Below are 23,872 nucleotides of genomic sequence, written 5' to 3'. Positions count from 1 at the left end.
TCTCTGATATGTAGTCTGGGGCAAGGCCATGCAGTGCCTTAAAAGCTAGTAAAATAATTTTAAAATCAATACGAAACACTGTAGCGCTCCTTATCGTCACTTCCCCCAAACTTACTAATCAATATCAGAAGAGGCAGGACTTCTGATATCAACTTTTTCAACAACAATGTTGGAGGTCCATACACAGGAGATGCTAACTACATTTTGCTTATCGAGAGGACAATTTCCAGGTCTAGTATGCTGCTAATGCTAATGCTAATGCTAAAGGACAAACTTTTGAATGAAAGCAAATATTAAACTAAATTTTGAAATAGACATAATAGTCACTAGTGAGGGAGGCAAAAGTGCCATAGGACAACTTTTGTAACCCAGAAACAGTAAGAGAAGTGCAACGGTGAGAAGTACTCTGAAACTGTTGATGTGGTGGTGCCCAAAAAAATAGTGTTCGTGGTCACATGCCCTAAAGGTTGTTTCTGAATTTCAACAGGCTGCTAATAGTACAAAAAAATGAACAACAGTCCATCTGTCAGATAAAAGACAGTTATTTACTATTCAAACTGTATAATTATTGTGTATCTCTCAGTAAATCAGAGCATGCAACCACAATCATGCGGGAGACTGCTGACTTGACAGTTATCCAAAAAATAACTGAATTCCTTCTGACTGAGATTTAAACTGAGCTAAACACTTTTTCATGGTTTTCTACTTTCTTGAGATGCACCTGCCCGAACAAAATTGTCCTTATAATAATTAATTCCACATTGTTTAAAGAAGAAACTGAAAGTTCAGATTAAGTAAAAGAAAGTGATGACTTAAACTGGATTCAACTATCATTCAAGTACAGTTAAGTTGTAAAAAAAAGACAGAGCCAAAGGTGTATTATTTTTACTTTTTTATTGCTTAAACTGCCATCTGGAACAATCTATACCAAAAGGATAAACATCTTTGCACATAGAGGAGGTCAAACTGAATACAGGGTAGAATAGAAAAAGAATGGTCCTCTGATCGCCTGCAGCTCTCTACGCTGCGGGCTGAACAAACTCACTGAAGGTTTCGGGCTAGCAGGAGTGACTGACAACTACTGAAAGCCCAGGTAAGGTAAGCTAAGGCAAACCGGGACGATTGCAGTGTGGTTAGAAACAGTTTGGACTAAAACTGATGATGGTGCTATTTACATGAAAACTGTAATCTGACGGAGGGTGACACAATCCCCTCGCCCAGAAACTGTCATTCCTTATGGATCAGGATTAACGAACACAAATCCACGGGTAACCAAATCCAAAAGAGGATCCCCACAGTTAGGGAGGAGTCAGATGATGATGATCAATTCAACATAAGAGAAAAAAACACTCATTTCCATTCACAAAAGCTCCTCTCACTAACCTGACTACCCTGCAATCGGCACCAAAATCAAATCTTTTCGCACACAAACACATCTCAATTCTGAGCGCTTAAAAGTGCTCAGATTGAGACAAAACGGATGCATGAAAGCTTCTGGTAACAGCTAGTGAGGCAGGAATGAAGAGTTAAGCCTTTAATCCAGAAGTCAACATTGTGTGATTTGGTAAAGATCTTTAGAAAAAGAAAAAAAAAAGACAGACGTAACATTTTATGCCATCTAAATAGTCATGAAGCAGTTAAGCTAGGGAGTAACAAACCAAATATTTGACAAAGTCCCTGCAGCTGCAGGACACGTTTTTTTTTCTTTTTTTCTTTTTAAATACACGCCTCCATTCATACCGGATCAGTGGATGTCTAAAACATCGTGCCAAGTAAGCATAGAGAACAGATCACAAGCTACTCTGATGAAAAGACAGCCACCTTTTCACCAGGTAAGAAGCAATGACACACGTTTTTAAATAAATATCCCCTCGCTCGGCCTGTGATGCTTTCACACATAAATACTTCTCATGTCATGAATTCCATAAAACAATCTCCTTTCAAGACATCACTTCAACAAACCGGTAGTTTACCTTTTAGATCTCGGTTAAAAACTTCAACCCCATGATGTTTATACACAATACGATACATACTGGTTTGTTGTTTGACAGGAAGAAGCTTTTTTCTTTTACTTTGTGGCACTGGACACCTAAAATAGAATTTATGGAAAAATAAGTGTTTACAAAAGACAGTTAAACATATTTTATTTAAGATCACCATCACTCCAAACCATAAGCTCATCATTAAGTCAATGATAATAATATAACTATGATCATTTTAACTATACTATGATAACATTTTTGATTACAAACCATAGCAGAAGTGTGACCAAGTTATTTGGTTTATACTAAAAAAATTCAATACTGAAATACATATAATACTCTTTTTTTTTTTTTTTACTTCATTTTATATATTTTCCCTTCGAGTAGTCAAGGCAGTTCTTGTATGGTTGTTCTACCGATTAAGAGGACAATAAGGGTAACAACTACTTTCTGTTTGGAGCCTCAGATAGAAGGGAAGAGAACTTGCGCTGCATTATCCAGGGCTATGCATCCTTGCAATGTGACAGTAATCAACATTTGGCACTAGCCTGGTAGCTGCACAGTTAATTAAAAGTTCTGAGAGCTTTCTGGAAAGAAGCAAAACAGACTCCAAAAACAACCATCATACAGCTGAAACCTGAAAGCTAAATTTGATACAACCACATACTTTCTTCAGCTTCTAGTTTCGTCTCTACGTTGTTTATCTAATCAAGCAGAAAGAAAACTGTGTAACGGGGAAAAGCAGTCCTTTCTTCACTTCAATGTACAACACACGTCTGTAACAAGCTCCCAGAAGCGCCACTGTAAAGGTTGATTGTCCTGTCTCATCAGTCTGAGACCCTAATGTCTTCCAGATCTCCTGCTCTGTGTTTACCTCTAAAAAACAAAGCGTAGCCAGCAAATACATTTATATAACATAGGTAACGTGATGTAACTGTGCCTACAAGGTAGCATACAGCAGCTGGTACAAGCGCTGGTGAATGGCTGAAAGTCACCTCAGCGTGATGGGTGGTAACAACAAAAATAATCTCCGTGTGGAAAAAAAAATAAAAGGGATAAAAGCGAACAGAAAGAAGAATTAAGTGACGAGGAAAGCAAATTGCATTGGTGGACCCTGGGTCTAAAAGGAAGGGAGGAGGGTGGAGGGAGAGGGAGGCCGCTCCCCTCAGACGGAGAGCGAGACGAAGCTGTTGTACTGTTGGATGTTACGTTTGAGAATGTCTGAACAGGGACCCAGGACGCGCTCGAAGCGAGGCCTGTCCAGCTTGACGCACTTCAGGGGGCCGCGGGCGACCACAGTGGCAGCGCGGGGGCGGTTCATGAGCAGAGCGATCTCACCTGGTGAACACACACACACATGCACAAACGCGCACACACACGCACACACACGCACACACACAAACGTGCTGTTTAAAACCCAGGAAACACTTACCCTTCAATAACATATGGAGCTTGAGCACAAGCAAGAACTTCAAGGATATTTTCTCAGTTCACAGAAGTACTCGGTCCAGTAAGTGAAACAAAAGACTTCAGTTCTTACCAAAGTAGTCAGACGGTCCTAACCTCCCCACTTCCACAAACTCCTCGTTCTCTGAGCGACGCTGCAACACGGCTGCAGAACCCTGAAAAACACACGCACACGCACGCGCGCACACACACACACACACACACACACACACACACACACACACACACACACACACACACACACACACACACACACACACACACACACACACACACACACACACACACACACACACACACACACACACACACACACACACACACACACACACTTTAAGGTCACTATAATTTAACCATAGACTGTAAATAAAATGGACAGCGTCGCTCAGCCTTTTCCCATTGAACGGTTTAGAAGCAAAAAAACCCAGTTCTTTAAACTCTAATAACTAACGAAAAAGAAACTTTTCAGAAAAAAAGAGGCCTTGATCACAAAACAGTCAAATAATAACTACATATCACCACAGCATATGGATGTGAGAAACATTTGCACGATGTGTATTTATTTTTTAAAGTTTGACTCAGCCCCATTCAAATGAATAGGGGAGTTTTTGACCTATACTACAGCCAGCCACCAGGGGGAGAAGTTTTTGTGAAAGCCTCACTTCGAGCCGAGCGAGCTGCACCCATGCTCATAACACTTTAACTGTAACCTTAACCATATATACACTTATGACCTTTTTTAATATTGAGCAACAGGAATATTCTATATGTTCTCATGAATAAAGTAGTTTTCATTACTTCTGTGATCAAGTGTTACTAGTTAAAGGCACTGTGAGGAGTTTTCATGTTGTGTTTACTCCTGCTTCAAAACTGCATTTCCCATGAGCACCATCACTCACCGTCATAAAGAGGTGACTCTTACCAACGTGTGCATTAAAGCAAGTAAAGCGAATAAATGAAATACAGATCCTCTTTTTAATACTACTTTTCTTTGTTCAAGACGACTTTTGACAGGATGCAGAGTGATGATGTCATATATTGATGTGCAGCTTTTTAAAATGAAGCGTTACACAACAACAACAAAACTTTGTGGCCTCTGATATATAACTGTTAGCTAAGATGACAAGACAAACAGGTTTAGTGGTATCTCTCACGGCACATTGTTTAACAACTTGTCCTCTAAGAGTGGGGAAGTATATACACACCGACAGATCCTGTTCATAGCCATTTAGATCTTATACATAGCAAAGCCCTGATGGTGTAGTATTGTCTAAAACAATATATCAACAATGAACGTGGGTCTGTTGCTGCTCCAGTGTTAGCCATGAGAACACAACATTAGAAGAAATAACCTGAGCACCAGCACTGAAATTCAGTACAAAGGTATAACCAATCTTGTTGTTGATCATTTGATTTTACTATGAAGGTAAAATCAGGTAAAATCCCTTCCAGTGCCTTTAATTTAGGGGCCCTAAAGTTATCAAAAAAAAAAAATTAATCATTGAATAAAATGGACACAGAAAGAACCTTGAACCAAACAAGTTTCCAATCTTCACTCTATGAAACCTGTTGGTTCTTATTATATTTTGCTTTTTCATTATTTATTCTCCAGATTTGTTTCTTGAGTAACCCATTCATGATTTATACAAGAAAATGTCAGAAAGGTAAAAAACAAACAAAAAAAAACCAAAACCTCATCACACTATTCTAGCTTCAGAGGATACTTTTTTTTTTTTCATATTTGTCCATCAAAACGGTTGCAAATCCTGAATTTATTTGAATAATTCATTATCAGTTAAAGTCTTATTGGAAATATGAAGGGGTTATTTTTCTTTTTGAGTTCTGGGACTGGTATGTTTATATTGTAAATGTGCAGGTGATTCTGTATTTATGGACCTCTACAGGTATAGAATTATGCAAATGTATGCACTTTGTTTCTCCTGATAGGAGTGTGATTTTCCCAGTCTCATTGTTGTGTGTATTTTTTTTTCTATTCTCCATTTAAATTAAAAATTAAAAAATGCAAACTTGTACGCAAATTAAAATTTCATTGAATTTTGCTCAACAAACAGAAAAAAAAACCCAGAAAAAAAAGTCTTATTGGAAATACGTCTTTAAGCTGAGGTAATACCTTCACATCACCACCAGAGGGCATACATGTGTGGTTTACAAACAGTTGTAAGAGTTTAAAGATCCACAATGAAACATGAAGCTGCAGTAAGTTACATGTTGATCCAACGCTGCCTCACTGATGAAATAAAACAACTTGCAGTGATAGACAGCCCAATAAGGAATAACACTTCAAAGTTCATAGGTCACATTCTGGTACTGTAACTCGCATTAATGTACGCATGCGAGTGTGAGAGACCGTTTACCTCTAAGATGATGAAGAATTCGTCTCCAGGCTCGCCCTGCACCACAATCTTCTGTCCATCCTCAAACTGGACGGGCTCTAGAGCGTCAGCGACCGTGAGACGCTCCCATTTATCAAGAGACTCTGAAACACAGAGAGGACACAGAGGAGTCAGTTAAAGAACGCACACAAATCTGTTTTCAGAAGGCTGGACCTGTTATCAGCTTTGTTCTGAGTTATTTTAAGCAGGTTATTTTTAATCCCAGCACAGAAAGAGATACTTTCTTCTTTTTTTAATCTGTTTTTAGATTCTGGGTTGAGGCTGGTTTCATAAAACAAACTCACCTAGAATGGACACTTTCCTGAGGAATTCCTCATACATCTTCCTCTTTCTCAAAGTGCTTCCCTAAAGAAGAGAAATATTTTCATGTTAGTGGGATTGCACCTTGGCTCTAGATTAATTGTCAGGAATTTACAATCCAAGCGTCTTAAACGCTGTCCTTTCTTTGAATGACATTGCCACGTGTAGTTTAAGTCGTCTCCTCACCATAAGTATTCTTCTGTAGCTGTCTCTGTCGATGCCCCACAGCTTGACATTGGTCTTAGCTCTGACTGTGGCCGCCCTTGGGGTGCCGTATATCAGGGCCAGCTCTCCGAAGCTGCCTCCCTCCCCGATGCTGGTCACCCATTCATTGTTCACATACACCTGAGAGAAGACAGAGGAAGAAAACAAGTTGTGTTAAACTCCTGAAGTTTTTGTTAGTTGTTTAAAACTGCTTTCTATAAATCCATGATCAAACACTCACATCCATCTCCCCTTGGTCGATAACATAAAAGTTGTCCCCTTCGTCGCCTGGATGCAGAAAACAGCACCGTTAGCATCACACAAAGGCAAGCTATGATGTTGATAAATGTTGTTTTAGCACTTCACTCTAAAAAGAAGTCATCTTACCCTGCAGAATAACTGTTTCTCCTGCGATGTAGGTGACTGGGAACATTGCATCAAATATGTCACTGAAAAAAACAGATGTTTTGGTTGATACAATTATCAAACTTTACTTTTAAACTCCGTATATAAAGATAGATTGTTTAGGACAGGTACCTCCTCTCATTGTCATCCAGGTGTGAGAAAAGAACATTCTTCTCGATGGCTTTGGCCAAGGCTGCCATCGTCTTGTAGTCTTTCGGAATGACCTGAGAAGAACAAATTGATGGTGTTAAAATGTTGTCACTCACTTTGGATTTTCAACCACACTCAGGTGTAATAGCACTGATCATGTTGAACTGATGGCAGTACCTTTCTGACATAAGAGGCTGCATCCTCCTCTGTGTAAACCTCTGCGCTGAACGCTCCTCTCCGCCGACGGCCCTTCACCACTGGGTTCATGGGAGGAGAAACCTCCTCATCGCGGGAGTCTGAGCGGGAACTGCTGGCCTTCTGCTGGTTCTGGATCTGCTTGGCCTCCTCCTGGAATGAGAGAGGGCGGGAGGACGTCAGTGAACCGTAAGCCAACAAGGTTTATGGCAGGTGAAGTTCATTCAAGTTAAATCAAGGATTATTTTGAGAGCGAACTTTCCATTGAGTTCATTTCAGAGTACTTCTTGATAAAGAGACACAAATATACCACACAACAAAAATCTTAGGAATGAAACACTGGAATCAAAAATATGTTCAAAAAAAGTGGTCAAATATAAGCAGATATAAAATCACTAACTCAGCCTAAAGATTATTGATACTAAGAATTAGGGGTGAGTATTGCCAAGAACCTCACGATACGATACTCATCACGATACTTTGGTCACGATACGATAGTATCATGATATCACAATATTGTGATATATTGCGATATTCTACACAGTAAACTAAGAAAAAATAGAGATGGTGTATATGTAAATCACCCAATATTACTCAAAATTGAAAGGACAAATTAAGTCAAAACTGTTTGATTGAAAACAACTTTTCCACTTTATTGTTTTTGAATTACTGAAGTTGTATTTTAGTTCCAACTCGGCTAAAATGTGAATTTTTATTATTACAAAAATATCGATATTAAGAGTTGAAATATCAATATCATATTGGAAGTCAAAGTATTGCGATATATTGCTGTATCGATAATTTTTCACACCTCTACTCAGGATAGCATCAGGTTTTGAAAGTGGCTTCTGCAACTGTTAATATTCCTGAAAGTCCAAACCCTGTCTACAGCAGGTGTGTTCTGGTCTCTCTTCTTAATATTCAATGATGAAGATTTTAATGTTCCTCTGACTTAAGAGGCCTTGCATTAGCTTATTTATCATAGTCAATCAGTCAGACGCTGATTGTCCTGATGTTGACATTATTATAGTTTACCGAATAATTATCAGCGGGTCTCTGAGTATTTGCCTCCCACATCTCTCACTTAAGGATGTAAGAAAACGTTCAGCTGTAATATTTAAGTCCAGATTGAAAAAGTTTCTTATTTTTATTCACGTCATCGTACGACAGTCAACTCATGAACTACAAAATGGGCTGGGCCTGAACATCTTCTAAGAAAGCTGTTTTATATTGCTGATTTTTAATGTGGTCCTTTTAGTTTTCTGCTTTTTATCCAAACTTTATTCTATCAGTAAAAATATCTGAGGCACTCAGAGGGATAATGAAGGCTCAGGTCTTAATGACTGTAAAGTGTAAACCTGGTTTAACAATAAAATCTGCAGCCCTAATAAAATAAAGATATTTCTATCAATAACCCCTCTGAATGCTTCAGATCATTTTCTCTAACTTTAAACTTTGACCACCACAAATAAGAGCAGAGAGACTCCTCTTCCTACACCGCGAGTCAAACCCATGCAGCACTCAGTCCATCTGCTTTTTGACTTATTTTATAATTGACTGAGATTAATTTGGTTGTTTGACTTTAAAGCTCCTTTAAGTAATTTTTTAGCTGAAATGAACCTGATTGATGATTTTTATATCGGTGGCGTTAAGCCTGTAAATGCTGGAGCAAGGTCAGTTTCAGACGAGGCAATGAGCAACACCAAAACAGCCTTTTTTCAGTTTAACAATATTCACAACAAGATTGTTAAAGACAGCAGGAGGGAATTTTTCATAAGCTAAAAACAACAACACCTATTACATGTAAATACTAAGATCATAATGGAGATAATAGGTATCGCTTTGTCCACAGCAGCTGACAAAGTTGGCATCAACCAAAGGTTCCTCACAGGATCTTTAACTTTTCATGTTTTATTTTTACTTTATTATCTCCCTCCTGGTTTCACTCACTGTATGTTTGTCCTCTTAAGTCCTCTTTTTGTGAAGTATATTAATACCAGATCACCTGGAATTTTGCACTGTAATTACAGTCAATTGATTAATGTTGCACATAATAAAAAATAATAATTGAAGAGCTAAATCGCTGTAGAACTATCAAGTATGTTTTGCCTACTATACATGTTACATTCTGCTGTAGAATAACTACTGACTGTAAAGTGTTTGCTCTTCCTCAATAAAGAAAGAATTAAAAAAAAAATGTTGCTCATAATCCTGTTACATACATTTTGAAGAGTTGTATAGACAAGAACACAATCAAATGGGCAGGACTTAAATGAGCAGGCTCTATTATTTAAATAGAAATGTTAAATGTTTAAATGTTTTTAAAAGCAGACTGGAGGCTCTTGAGGAAGATGCTTCAGTTTGTAGATGTTTTGACTGATGACTTTTGTTCTGAAACCCATGATATGTTGTAATGTTTTAGAAATATGTATAGTTTGTCTGTAACTTTTCTGGAATGTGCTGCTGCTGATCTTGGCCAGGACACACTTGAAAAAGAGATTTTTAATCTCAATGTGGTTTTCTCCTGGTTAAATAAATAAAATAAAATAAATCGGTTAAACATGCTAATGGGAAGTTACCAGCATGATTTATTTTAAATAACGGTCTACAGCAGCTTCTATGGCATTTCTATAGCAAAATGTAAATAAAATATAGTCTGACCTATTGTAAAGGAGTTCAGATAATGAGAGCAAATATTGGCTTGGTCATGAGACATGTGTAATATAAAAGTTTATATTAATCAACTTTCAATGGTAGGCTAACGGGTTTCTGATCAATAACAAATAAGGAAAACCAAAATAGCTCTCACACATTTACACACACTAATTTACACAAACCTTCTCCAGCCTCTCGAAGTACTCCCTGAGGAAGGCCATGGGCCGGTCTGGCCTGGAGGTGCACAGCTGGACAATGCAGTCCTTCAGCAGCTGTTGAATGTTGTGTTTCTGCACGTACTGCTCACACTCCCTCAGGCTCCGCTCCTCCTCGCTGCTCGTACTTCCAGATGCCATGACGACAACGGCGACCCTGCTCTGTGACCTCTAACCTTTGTACTGGGAGAGACTGGACAGTAACAGGGGGAAAAAGGGGAGCATTAATTCAGATCATCAGAATACAACACAGAGCTAAACAGAGAGGGGCTTTCTGTGTGTCGTGAGGAAAAATGGATAGACAGAAAACATGAGGATGTGAGAGAAATAGAGCCAAAGTGAGAGATGGGGCGTTGTTTGGCAATGAGGAGTCTGAGTGCTTCTCAGTGTCAGGAGTGAAAACTGGTCATATGATGCGATCACACATTTCTGACCACAGATGAGAAACTAGGACAGGCAGCAGGCCTTATTTACTTAAAACAATTTGACTTTTACAGCAGCTTGAATGGAAGCCTTTCACTTTCATAGACGAGGCCTACTTAGAGACGACTGGGGAGAGGAAGGCCTGTGAATCAATCCACTGTGAAACCAACCAAACCATAAAAACACAAATGAAAACGCTTGAGGTTTCAACATGTGAGGACACAACATTGCTGCAGAGCAAAAGGGCTTGAAAGATCTGAGATCATGTGATATAAGCTTCTTCAGAAAGCTTGATCTAGCAGTGTGGTCTGAAACAGGAAGGCCTACAAAGCTCTGATGTACCCAGCATGTGCAGTTCAGATAAGTAATCGAGTGATCATCATGTCCCAGGGAGCACACGGACGGACAGACAGATCCTTTCTTCCCCTGCAAATGTGTCATGCATGTGCATCAGATTAATAGGATTCGGATGATTTCTGTTCTGACAGGGGAAACAAAGATTACTCGCCATATTTTCAAAGATGACGCTCTCACAACATTAATGCAACCAACTAGGATCATGATGGAAACTTGCAGGCTTGCTTTCATCAAAACCTACAAAACTAACTAGTGAGTTTAAGTGACCAGTATTAATGTCAAGCCATGTGGTATAAATATATAGCCTTAACAAACAAGACTCTTCTGAATATTAATAATACAGGGCTTTTTTAGTCAGGGCTCCTACACTCTGGAACAGCCTGCCAGAGGAGATCAGACTTGCAGAGTCAGTCCCATGTTTTATGTCATTACAGGAAAGCTTTTATTGTGTGATTTTGTTTAATTTTAGCTCTGATTTTAAGGGTCCGTTTTATAAGTTTTTATGTTTTTAAGCTTTTATTTCATTTTATTTGTATCGCTTAATTTTGCTTTGCACTTCTTGTTATTATTGCCAACTGTAAAGCACTTTACTTGTATTGAAAAGTGCTAAATTGAAGAGTTCATTTGCAGAAACAGATTTATACATTTTTTCAAAAAACATATTTCTTTTGGATATAGATTCCTAATAAAGTTACATTTTCAAGATATCTCTGATTAGTAAAGTCATTTTGACTCTGTCAAAGCCACCCAACCTCAGTTGATTGCTCATACCAAAAGCTAGTATTAGAAAAAATGTTTTTTGAAACATTTTTTTAATTTTTCAAAAGTGAGTTAACTGTTTTTGCAAATTAGCTGTTCAAATAAATTATTATTATTATTATTATTATTATTATTATTATTATTATCATTATCATTATCATTATATGCAAGTCTGTAAATATTATTGAAACATGTAAGCAAGTGAAATCATGCAAGTCTTTCATGTAGTTCTAGTTGCAGCACCGCCTGCTCTGTGCACGAGAGCAGGCGGCGAGAGGCGAGCTGTCAATTTAATTTGAGAAAACACTGCGATGCACAAATGACCTTGCTGAGCAGGCGATGACGGGATATATTGGAGAATACATGATATAATAGGCGTATTGGTGAACAACATGAGTGAATGGTTATTATTATTGAGACGGAGAAAAGCTGATGCCCTGTCTGTAACACCGTCTAGGTCAGGAAGGCTTCGCGAAGGCTGCAGCCGAGGAGCTCATAGTAAGCGGACTATATGCGAGCTAAGCTATACTATGACAACAAATGACCATCGAATAGAAGTAATGAACACTTTGTATGAGGTTAGTCTTAGCCATATGGGGCCTACGTTGTATTCCTGAGGGTGTCTAGTTTGATGCATAGCTTGCTAGCGCCGTGCAAAGGCAAAGCTCTCCTCCAATGACGCCATCTTGAGTTCTATCATAAACAAACGAGAGACGGAGGAAACACATTTCACCTATCCAGAGGTCATGCTATCCGTTCATTGCAGAAACAAATTTACTCACAAGAACGTGTAAATTCCTGCCGAGCCCTTCGTAAGAGACTCGGGATGGGTGATATTTCTCAGAGGCGCACCGTTACCAGATCCTCCTCGCTTCGATTTCTTTCCCGAGCCCTGGACCGCTGCCCCACCGGATACGGCTGACAGCCAATCAGCAGCCGACACTGACGTCAATCCTCCCCGCTCTGACATGTGAGCCCGTCACCCTTGGCAACCTTAAAGGGGGCGCACGGAAGCCATGACGTCAAGGAAATAGTTCAGAAATTAGAAGAAGAAAAAAATCGATCGATATCTGATTAAAATTTACTCTGATAACACGAATCTCACTTTGAATGTACAGATGGTTGACTAGTTCGTTGCAGTGTGCGGAGCCTATCTAGAAAAAGGGTATTTCCGGGGTAAGCTGTCTGAAATGAAAACGAGACATCTTGTGAAGTAATAGGTCTATTACTGGGCTTCTGCAACTGTAATTCCTGAAAGTCCAAACCCTGTCTACAGCACGTGTGTTCTGGTCTCTCTTCTTAATATGCAATGATGAAGATTTTAATGTTCCTCTGACTTAAGGGGCAATTGGATTTTAAGGGGTGCCAGTGCCATCCTTGGCCACCCCTCTGGACATGCAACTGCATACATTAATGGGAAGGCCACAAGGTGAAGGACGAAGTTAATGTAAAATATTAAGTTGGAATAAACCACGTATTAACTTGGGAAATGCATCTCGAATGGGTGACAATATAATCATACATAAAAACTCAAGTGTTTTAATGAGTACTGCATTCAAAATTTTACTTGCCCTACAGTGGATGAATTCAACATACTATAGGTACACAAACCATCAAAAATGAGGGGTCTAAATAAATAAAACTAGTCTAAGTGAAAGATGTATCATTACATGAAAAACTATTTGATTATGAATGTAATTACTTAGTTCAGTAGAGTAGTTGGTCAAAACTTATTTTCACTCAATGATGAAGCACTTTTGATTAGAAAATTGCAATATGATTTGTGTGTGAATTATACAATTTATGCATCTATCACCCTGAAATGAAGAGGGGTAAACTTTATAGTAAAAATACACAAATAAATAAAATTAAATTAAATCTGTATCTCAAAGGTGTCTCAACCTTTTTATTTACAGTCTATGATCTCAACACACTCGGTATATCAACGCATGGCTTTGCATTCATTCTTTATCTGTTACCTGATGCAAATAATTAAATTTCAGCTGAAAATGTGTCTTCACACAACACCTTCACTTGGATTTCAAATTTTAAGCAAAAACTAAAATAACAATAGACTGTTATCAAGGGAGGTTATTAAATCATAAGAACTGAATATTTGACCGTTTTTGTTCTGTAAATATTGCCAAAGTAGCCCATTTTACAGGGTGGTTGATGTGTTGCTGGTCGCTGCACATCAACCAAAAGCTTGATACATGTTTTATCCAATGAAAACACCAAAACATTTCCTCGTGACAAGACTGAAGGAATAATTGGCCAATCAGTCGGGATTTCCCCTGATAGGGCGGGTGTAAAATGATTGACATACATTTTGTCATATAATCTAGAGCATTTAAAAAGCTGGGCCAATAGCGAAGCCGGAGTCGAGGTTTTGGCATGTTGTTGTCAGCCTATAGCGATGCAGTTCACAGTGACGCATCCACCCATCAGCTGTTTTTGTTTTGTTGTGTGGATATTGGAAGTTAATAACATGATAACCACACCGTCGACTGACTAAAGTGAAACAGCTCCATTAGAAGGTGTTGCGGATTATCTTGTATCTAGTTCAGGTTTGGGATACTTTAGCTCGTGCGTAATGTGTGCGTTTTGAGCTAACGCTGCCCGGACATTCCTCTCCCCGCAGAGTGTGAGCGTGGCGCTTGGAGTCGGGGGAGCAGAGGAGGGGAAGCGGGTTCCGGCGGGGATCGACCCGAGCCCAAGGCCTCCGACCTCGGCCGGCGAGTGGAGAGGGAATCTAGCGTCCCGGATGGAGTCCGAGGAAGTACCGGACGGCCCCGCAGTGCACCGAGGTTTCATCTGTGCCTCGTTTAACCAGGACACCACGTAAGCGACTTGCGGGCTGGGCCCAGCATGAACTCAATCTCCACGATGCACCTGACTGTTGCATAATTATTTTCAGTTGCTTTACATACTCTGGTTCATATTTTGCCCAATAGGAATAGCGTAAACAAAGCAGCTGTGTGTCTGACCAACTCGTCTGTTTGCCTTATTAATAAATTGCAGATTAGTCCCCAGCAGCCTCGAAAGTGAAGTAGGCCACTGTGTTAATCTTTAAGGCCTGTTGCACATAAAACTAGACTGTTGTTAACCAAACTTATGACTGTTGTGTAATAAGGCACAGTTTTATACATAAATAGGTCTAAAGTGTAATGACTAATCACTAATCCTTCTTACCCTCCCTTCTATTGTGACACCACCCAACAGAAAATAGCAACAATAGTAACAGCAAATGTGGTATTTTCTGAGGTTATAGCAAATTTACTTAAAGCAGCTCTACAAACAGATGTTCCCCTTTTTTTACTTGCCCCCTCGGTCATGTGACCACCACCTGTGTTATAGTTGACCACTGCCAAATGTAAAGAGATTACAAGGGATCCTGTGGAACTACCTTATATGTTAAGTTACAGGTGTGTCCCCTTACATAAACATTACCAGTGGCTTTGATTGTAAAACCAAACAGGTGGCCAAACATTTTACAGCCTTTCTGTCTATTTGTCATTATAGTCTCCAGTCAAGATAAGATAGGTTTGCTTAGCACAGTTGATGGATTTTAATGCAAGCTGTGTTGTCTTAACAAGATAAGGTCAACTGAAAGAATAAGTGTCGCATATGGTTGCCTCCTAAGTTGAGGTAAACAAAGGGTTTGCTTGGTGACTGCTTCCTCATTCTATTATTATAGTATGACAGATGATCATTCAGTTATCAGTAGCACTGTACACAAGTTATCTCAGCTCATACTTACATGTCATGCAAGTGGCTGTAAGTGTTCATGCACTATTTTGTGGATGAAAATGACAATCGGGCCATACACTGCAGCCTTATTCTACTACTTCCACCACATATTTTTGGAGTGATTGTGTGTGTGTATGGATAACAATAGTTTGATTCTAATTAAATTCCTGCACTTTTGTCAAGTAATACCCGCACAAGGTTTTCTGGGAGTAGTTCTCTGGCCAGCAGACAACATGCAGCAGAGTTCATATGGAGTATTTTCAGCATCATTTTTAAAATAACTGTAATTAAAATATGTAACTACAGTGTTTTAAGGTATTTCTAGCCTTAACAAAGGTTGCTGTGGCTGGTTAAATAATCTCTGTGTGCTTTCATTATAGCTCCCTGTCTGTGGGCACCAAAACTGGCTACCGGCTCTTCTCTGTAACTGCTGTGGACAAACTGGATTGCATCCATGAGGGAGGTAAGAGGGTAACTGTGCATTAACTGGAAGTCCTTGACAGCTCCCCTGCACATTCATATTTACAGTAAACAATGTGTATGATTGAGGGCTTATTTATGGAAATTGAGTCATGCATACAGCTAGTGACAAAGCTGCAGCGTTTCCCTGAGGTTACATGACTGAAGTGTGAGAGAAGTTTCATGTTAATCTGTAGTGAGGAACAATTGGTCATGCAACTGCATTTCTTCTATGCTGCTTAAAGAAAAATATGACAGGAGTGTTCAGTTTTCTAGCTAAAAAGATATCGCAGTCAGTTTGAGGAAGTGAGCTCAACAGCTCATTTGTTTTGAGACTGGCTGACGGTTTCTCTGATAACAATGAGGCACGATAGTAACTGACCAAGATACTAAATTTGCCTTTCTGAATATAGTCTGCATGAATGAGTTACTAGAGTTAACATTGAAGAATAAGTGCATGCCAGAAGCTAATGTCTCTCTCTTGTGTCTCTCTCAGTGGAGTGTCCAGATGTGTATATTGTGGAGCGTCTATTCTCCAGCAGTCTGGTGGTGGTGGTCAGTCTGTCCATGCCTCGGCGGATGAACGTTTACCACTTCAAGAAAGGTACAGAGATTTGTAACTACAGCTACTCCAACAACATCCTCTCCGTCAGGCTCAACAGACAGGTAAGAAATGGAAGTAGACCTTACTTTTCCTGTGATCCTCAAAGATGTTGCTCCTGTTTTTTAATGTTTCATGTCTTTGCTTGTCTGTCATCTTAGCGGCTGGTGGTCTGCCTGGAGGAGTCGATCTACATCCACAACATTAAAGACATGAAACTACTCAAGACCCTTCTCAATACACCCATCAACCCCTCAGGTACCATGAAGCTGTTACACAGACATCTATACTGATAAAGATGAACTTAAAATAAACAAACTCAAGTCCTTCTTCCAGTTCTCTCTTTTCACAGTGAGACTCCACCACAGCCTTGTAACGAAGCTCAGCCTTAACTCTTTTTATTTTTACTTTGAACCCGCAATGGTGTGGTATTAGAGTCTCGGTGTGGGATTTTTCATTGCTGCAGTGCTGTGGAAGCACTAACTACAGTGTCCCGCTATCACCCCTTTATGTGACTTGCATTGACAGCGGAGTGTCACAGTCATGACTTGAACAGGCAATGTAAAAGAAGTAGTGGTGAAGTCAGTGAATGGACAGTGATATCCAAGCTTCCAGTGTTGTTGTACTGTAAGTCCAGGACAAGGTCTCAATTACGACTCAAGGCCGGCCTTTTAGGACTACTGACATGAGCACTGATGACTCATGCTTGGACTCAAAAAATAGACAGGACTATCACTTATTTTATTGATAGAGACGTTTTTTGTTTTTTTTGTGAAAGGCCCTGTGCATTTTTTTGTTTCAAGCAAGAGCCGGCACATTCACCTGTCAGCCCATTCACGTGCTGTCTAATTCAGCAACAGTTCCTGCCAGGATGCCCTAAAGATGTGCCTCAGAAAATGGGGAGCGACTCCCACTTCTTAAAGGACTCAGTCTTTAATACTTGGGACTCAAAACTAGACGTGAACCTAAGGTTTGGGGACTCAACTGCAACACTATGAGCTACTGGGAAGATCAGACCTGGTGTTAATTTAGCTCAGTTGGTTGTCCATGAACATTAGCTACAGTCCTTGTATCCGTTGCAGGCCCCACATTTCCTGTCTCCATTCAGCTGTCTTATGAAATGGAAGCAGAAAGCCCCCAAAAAACAATCTGTAAAAAGATTGGACCAACAAGTATTCTCCTCTGTGCTGTCTTGTAGGTCTCTGCGCTCTCTCTGTCAACCACAGCAACTCGTTCCTGGCGTACCCTGGCAGTGCCACCATTGGAGAGATCACAGTCTACGATGCCAACAACCTGGTGAGGCTGCAACAAAGTCTAACACAACATCCAAAACACAACAATAAAATTGCTGCTGTTTAACATCTCTTGTAAATCCTGCTGCCTCTGGTGTCATAATGAAGCAAATTTTTGCTCTTTAGACCACTCTGACACTGATCCAGGCCCATGACAGTCCTCTGGCAGCCCTCACCTTTAACTCCTCTGGCACCAAACTAGCCAGCGCTTCAGAGAAGGTGACTAGTTGTTTCTGTTTTAGTCCCTATTCTGTTTTATCCTCCATCAGCCTCCTTATAACCACTTCCTCCTCATCAGGGCACTGTGATCCGAGTCTTCAGCGTCCCTGAAGGACAGAAACTGTTTGAATTCCGCAGAGGGATGAAAAGGTAAGTCCTCAGACTGTCAAATAGTCAAATCAAAAAGTATTAAGCAGACTGTGGACAAAATGACTCATGGTGATTGTATGTTTAAAAAAGGTCTTGTGGCAGACAGGAAGATGTGCAGGTCAGATGACCTCTCAGTCAACAGTTTTTTAGGTGACAGGATACTCTTCTGGCTTAACCACTTGGAGTTAGTTGTGGTCTCACTGTTGGGCTTTTAGTGAGTATCTATGATAACACTGCAAAATGAGAGTAGTTAAATAGTGGAAACCCTCAGATTCAAACACGCTCATACACCTTTTCCATTCAGGTTTTAACCCTTACAGTGTGACGATTCAATTTAAAGACATGGATGGAAATCTTCTTTTAACTGGCCCTTTTTCAAAATAGTTTTTGTGTTCAAGAAAAACAGGCTGTTCTTAAAACAAGATTTCTGCTCTTAATCAAAAGATACATGTAGTTGTGGTAGTATGTAAACAGCCATTCCAATCATTTCACTCAGACCAAATGAAACAAAATAGATTGTCCTGCTCCAATCTCACTGAATGTATGTGTGTAATTTCTAGTCAAAGTAGCTCAAAGCACTTTGTATTAGCCATATTATCCTGACAAGTTTTGATGTGGATCTTCATGAAAGGTATTACAAACAAAAAAAGAATTGACTGTAAGAGTTAAAATGGCTGCCAGTGCAGCAACCAAAATATTATTGATATGCTTCTTGAAAATATTTTTAAAACTTATTTCAAAAAACGTGTGAAGGACACATTTTCTTGCTGCTTAGGCAGCTAATTTTAGTCAATACAATTAACTAAGTCCTTATGCAGTAACCCAAGGTAGCAACATTCACTGAGCCTGAGGAAATCCTTATCCTCATAGTATTGGCACACGTTTTATGGCCCTTTTGTATGAGCATATATTCCCCTCATCTGTCATGTATTAATGCAGTATCTACCTCATGTAAATCAACATCTATTACACAACTACACATTTATTATCATGTTTATTTCAGCATCCTCTGCACTCTTCACTATTGCACTATTGTCTTGCACAGGATTGTATATATTACTTTTGGGTTTAAAGCTCCTGTAAGGAACTTTCAGGTTTTGTCAAATCTGGCGTCCCCTGTGGATAAAGAGGTGCCTAGTGTATCACACTGAGCTGTGGAAATGTAAATAAGAGCTGATTTGGCAGCATTAAGCAAATCATTTTAGCACATACCCCCTTACAGAGGTTTCAGACATTAAAAATTAACCTTGGAGAAATAATCAGTCTTTATGCAGATGATCTCATTTGCTTTCATAGGTCATAAGGAAACGTGAAATGTAATTTCAGTCTGTTTCATAACCAGATAAAAACTCCTCACAGGAGCTTTAATGAAGCCCTGTAATACTTGGTTTAATGTTTAGTTAATACTTTATCTTTAATGTTTGCACACAGCAGTCAAAGTTTACCAGAGTCAAATTCCATGTATGTGTACACATAAAGCAGACTCTGATTTTTTTGGTTGTAACATCTTGAAATCAGATTTATATCTGGACTTGTCAGGTCAGTGTGCCTCATATTAAATGTAGTGAGATGTTTTGACAAGAAATTAGACAAATACACTCAGTAAGATTCAAGTTTCCCTGCAGTTTGCCTACCTCACTGACTACTTGCTGCCTACATGTGCCCACTCTGTGGCATGAGTGGATTTCTCCTAAAGCCTGAGCTTGTGTGCTTGGTGTACAAGAATGGCAGAGAAAGTACTTTGATAGGGTTACACCACAAGTGAGGAAGATCACATTTATGTGGTTTGGGGAGTTTTTTTGTCAGAAATATATTTTGATACCTTCAAAGTCTAACATACTCTTGCAGCTTTCACTTAAGTTACCTACACCAACTTAACTCTTAACTGCTTTGTCCTTCTCCTTTTTGTCTCTGTGTTTTAGATATGTAAGCATCAGTTCATTGTCCTTCAGTGCAGATGCTCAGTTCCTGTGTGCCTCCAGCAACACTGAGACGGTTCATATCTTCAAATTGGAGCAGCACAGTCCCAGGTAGACTTCATGCACACTCAGTTTTTTTTTTTTAAGTAAGTGATTTGTTTTGAAGTGATTACATAATGGATAGAGGGATTTATCAGTGGAAACAAACAAGATCTAAATGGTTTCATAACATAACAAAAACAAAACCTGGCAGTAGTGAGTATCATCGCTGGTCCTTGGATCAAAACCAAAATAAAACCTTGTTATTTTCTTACAAAGAGGACTCTTGGGGCGCTGGTGGTCTAAGCGCGCCACATATCAAGGCTGTAGTCCTCGTTGCAGAGGTCGCCGGTTCGACTCCCGGCCGGTTGACCATTTGCTGCATGTCTTCCCACACTCTCTACTCCCCATGTTTCCTGTCTCTCTTCAGCTGTCCTGTCAATAAAGGCAAAAAAGCCCCAAAATATAACTTACAAAAACTTAATAAACAAAGAGGACTCTTGATCAGTGGTCAACTGTTTGCATTTGAAGATTTAGAAAGAGAAAGAAAGAGATTATTTATTTCTATTATTAATAAGAAGTAATTTGTCTGCTGTCCCTTTCTGACCGTGCATGGTTCAGGAGGGGACAATGCATGGAACAACCAGCTCCCTCTGCTGTCTTTATGATGTAAAACAATCAACCATTGCTGTTGTTAAATAAAATGAAAAAGTCACTATGTTATTCATTCTAACAAAAAAGAATCCATCTGTCTCTAGTAACAGTTTTTAATGTTAAACACCTTGTTCATATTCTTACCAGTCAAGAGGAGGAGTCTCCTACATGGTCAGCGTATGTGGGCAAAATGTTCACAGCAGCCAGCACCTACCTGCCTGCCCAGGTGTCCGATATGATGCATCAGGACCGAGCCTTCGCCACAGTACGACTCAACATGTTTGGTCTGAAGAACATCTGCGCCCTAGCTACGTAAGACAGAGCATGTGAGAGACAAGAGAGGAAGTTTTCCAGGTGTTTCTGTGAAGATAAATTCACGATCTTCTGTTAATGTTGTTCGTCAGGATTCAGAAGCTCCCTCGGCTGCTGGTGGCGTCCTCAGACGGGTTTCTCTACATTTATAATGTGGATCCACAGGATGGAGGCGAGTGTGTCCTGGTCCAAAAACACAGGTGTGTGTTTTGAAATGGCTGAATACATGTAAATGTCTGATAAATAGTGTGCCAAAAATGAAAAGAAATGAAGAAGTTAAGGAATGGCAAGTGGTTAAATAGCTCCACAACAGAAGGATACAATAATTGCAGACTGAGCTTTCAGATGAGAAATTGTGTTGATGCTTGTTTTATCACTGTGAGCTGGGTTTTATGAGTCCCTGTCTGCTCTGTTCCTGCAGGTTGTTTGAATCCAGCGAGGAGCAGGTGGAAGAGAGCGAGGAGGAGAAGCAGGAGGATGTCTCTCCTCAACCAGCAAGCCAATCATACGCCGCCACTGTGGCCCTCCCTTCCACCCCTCCTTCCTCCACCACTCTCATGGGTACAGTACTTTTAATTATTAATCCTTATCATAAAGATTTTAACTGATGAAAAACTTTACAAGTTAAAAGATGGACTTCTGACCTGGACACTCCTAGACTGACAGTCTATGAAGTTATTACAGCTTTTTGTTGGTGAATGAAATCTGTCAGTGTGTGGTGTGGTGTGTTTTACATATCGTCAGACTCCACACACTTCAAGAGCAAAACAGTTGAATCTGTGACTAATTGTCTTCATTTGTGGGGTCTCTCACATTTTCAACATCTTATAATATTTTAAAACTCTATTGTGTGGACCAGGCTTTAGTTTGTCCGACACCTACCCAGCAGCAGTGCTTTAAAGGCACTGAAAGTTATCACAAAGAAATGATCAATGTTGCCTCTGATGTTTCTTTTGTTTTTGTATTTTTTGTAAGTCACATAGAGACAGTGGTTTTGGTTTCAGTGTGTGTAATAATGAACTTAAAACTCCTCATGGGAGCCTTGAGCACTTGTAACAATAGAAATGGTACAACTACTATAAGTCTAAATGTCTCAGGAGTTTGGATCATAAATGTAGGGGATATTAGTCGAAAATGTATTTGTATTTGGTGTACCAGCAGCTACAAAAACATTTGATGAACTATCAATGACAACAAATAATTATCAAAAGCACCTAAAAAAGTCAATTTTGTGAAACTACTCTGAGCTGACTGAAGCTCTGACATCCTGTTCAGCAGAAGGTACTACACGGAGATTCCAGTGGACCCATGTGATAATTGCCATAATCAACTTCCTTTCTATTTCCCTTCCCTTTTTCTCCCCAGGTTACTCTGAGGACGGTGGAGCCCAGAAGGGTGACATCATCCCAGAGCACGAATTTGCAGAGGGCCCTGTGTGTCTGGATGACGAGAATGAATTCCCTCCAGTCGGCAACTAGTGTAACTGACCAAACCCTGACCCCCTTCCTGTTAAACATCCAATCCCTGCATAACAATCAGACTTACTTGTTTAATGCAGAGGCAATGGACTAAAATATTCCTGTGTTGAGATGTTGTGGTACCCCCACCTTTCCACACGTACCTCTGCTGGCCGAGGGTCAAATCTCGCCAAGATGTTACTTCCTGATGTTTCTGTAAGCGTCCCTGTCCTTTTTTTGTAAAGAATTAGGAAAAAACACTAAAATAGAGTGTATGGTCCACTTATCATTAACAATACATACATACAACATGTTAAGAGCTTTTCTCAGACAGACTCAAAGTCTAAGAGTCCCACTGTTAACTTCTACATTACGCCCTTTACTAACAGTGTTAAATCTTTTTAAGAATGCCGACTGTGCACACGAGCAACCCTGACAGTGACAGTATAGTTGCTAATTAATTTCATGGTAGCAGCCTGATGAAGACATGGTGGGTTATCAGAAGACTGAATTTAACAAAGAAGTTGAGGAGACGACAGGTGAACGTGACCTTCAAGCTGGTTCAGAGTAACCAGGGTCCAGGCTGACAAAAAAGCTCTTAGGAGAGCTTCCAAAACTGCAAAACACTCATTTTCTGCAGTTTTTAGAGAAGCTTATGGCAAATACATGATAATATGATCAAAGCAGTCAAGTTACATGACACTATGTTTTCATTTCTGTCACCTTAAACTCTAAAATTCTATGAGTGCATTTTTGTCCATCGGACCTTTGGAATTTCTGAGCTTTTAAATGGGCATTAAACGTGTCGCACCTCAAGAGAGAGGAACAGCAACTCACTCAAGAAGGAAAAGATGTTTCGAGTGTGACACCAGTTTCAATCATGATGCATGCAGTATGTATTTAGTGACTTGCAGATGCAGCTGTCATACTAACTGTGGTGGCGATAGATGGGGAGTAACAAATGTAACCTTTTAATTTATCTCGGAGAGACGTCTGTGAGACGAGCAGTCAGCAGCTGAATGTGAAAAGCTTGACGTGGGTATGTACATGACAAAGTTACAGGTCCTTGACTTTCAGAGATATCCTGAGGACCTTTTATTTACTACATGATGCTGAATACAGTTTGTTAACATGCCAGTCGTAGTCATTTTTACTTTGATGTATTAAATATTCTTTTGCAACATGTTTTGAGTATTACATGTCAACGCATAGACTTACCATGCGTGAATATATTTTGAGGATTTTTACTGTGTGTATAATGTATATATAACATTTATATATAGTACTGTTGTAATAAGTAACTTGGTAATACCATTTGATTTGCCAAAAGGTGGCGCTGATAGGACACCCTTACGCTGCATTGAGCTGTTCATTCTGGGCATTTAAACCAGAAACTGATTAAAGCTGAGACATGATTCAAACACTGTTCTGTAAAGTTTTTGTTTTTTTAACCCTTTTTTTGCTTTGCTTTTAGTTTATGATTAAATTATGTGG

General features: G+C 39.6%; 2 protein-coding genes across 2 annotated transcripts; one reads left to right on the top strand and one right to left on the bottom strand.

Moving 5' to 3' along the window:
- Nucleotides 1-877: 877 nt before the first annotated feature.
- On the bottom strand, nucleotides 878-12,488 carry LOC117829883 (cAMP-dependent protein kinase type I-alpha regulatory subunit). Its single transcript, XM_034707633.1, has 11 exons — nucleotides 12,309-12,488; nucleotides 9,955-10,180; nucleotides 7,100-7,270; nucleotides 6,905-6,996; nucleotides 6,755-6,816; nucleotides 6,609-6,655; nucleotides 6,350-6,508; nucleotides 6,148-6,208; nucleotides 5,825-5,946; nucleotides 3,523-3,604; nucleotides 878-3,320 (listed from the first exon to the last, which is right to left on the bottom strand). The coding sequence occupies exons 2-11, from the start codon at nucleotides 10,126-10,128 to the stop codon at nucleotides 3,148-3,150; spliced, it is 1,143 nt and encodes a 380-aa protein (XP_034563524.1). The 5' UTR covers nucleotides 10,129-10,180; nucleotides 12,309-12,488; the 3' UTR covers nucleotides 878-3,147.
- Nucleotides 12,489-13,935: 1,447 nt separating this feature from the next.
- LOC117829753 (WD repeat domain phosphoinositide-interacting protein 1-like) lies at nucleotides 13,936-23,799 on the top strand. The gene is made up of 13 exons (XM_034707415.1): nucleotides 13,936-14,063; nucleotides 14,168-14,367; nucleotides 15,657-15,739; nucleotides 16,232-16,401; nucleotides 16,498-16,594; nucleotides 17,535-17,632; nucleotides 17,755-17,847; nucleotides 17,927-17,997; nucleotides 19,920-20,027; nucleotides 20,757-20,921; nucleotides 21,014-21,121; nucleotides 21,343-21,482; nucleotides 22,287-23,799. Exons 2-13 carry the CDS (start codon nucleotides 14,291-14,293, stop codon nucleotides 22,397-22,399), a joined length of 1,323 nt encoding a protein of 440 aa, XP_034563306.1. The 5' UTR covers nucleotides 13,936-14,063; nucleotides 14,168-14,290; the 3' UTR covers nucleotides 22,400-23,799.
- The last annotated feature ends 73 nt before the right edge of the window (nucleotides 23,800-23,872 follow it).

This window comes from Notolabrus celidotus, chromosome 18 (genome assembly GCF_009762535.1).
Source record: "Notolabrus celidotus isolate fNotCel1 chromosome 18, fNotCel1.pri, whole genome shotgun sequence".
Lineage (NCBI taxonomy): Eukaryota > Metazoa > Chordata > Actinopteri > Labriformes > Labridae > Notolabrus > Notolabrus celidotus.
This window is presented reverse-complemented; position numbering and strand designations above follow the sequence as displayed.

Bases quoted from the DNA above. Each gene is read 5' to 3' on its own strand.
- LOC117829883 (XM_034707633.1), bottom strand. From the start codon at position 10,128: ATGGCATCTGGAAGTACGAGCAGCGAGGAGGAGCGGAGCCTGAGGGAG. The intron at 7,271-9,954 runs GTTTGTGTAAAT...CTCTCATTCCAG, and splicing joins ACTTCGAGAGGCTGGAGAAG to GAGGAGGCCAAGCAGATCCA. The intron at 6,997-7,099 runs GTACTGCCATCA...TGTTCTTCTCAG, and splicing joins CAGCCTCTTATGTCAGAAAG to GTCATTCCGAAAGACTACAA.
- LOC117829753 (XM_034707415.1), top strand. From the start codon at position 14,291: ATGGAGTCCGAGGAAGTACCGGACGGCCCCGCAGTGCACCGAGGTTTC. The intron at 16,402-16,497 runs GTAAGAAATGGA...CTGTCATCTTAG, and splicing joins CCGTCAGGCTCAACAGACAG to CGGCTGGTGGTCTGCCTGGA. The intron at 17,998-19,919 runs GTAAGTCCTCAG...TCTGTGTTTTAG, and splicing joins TTCCGCAGAGGGATGAAAAG to ATATGTAAGCATCAGTTCAT.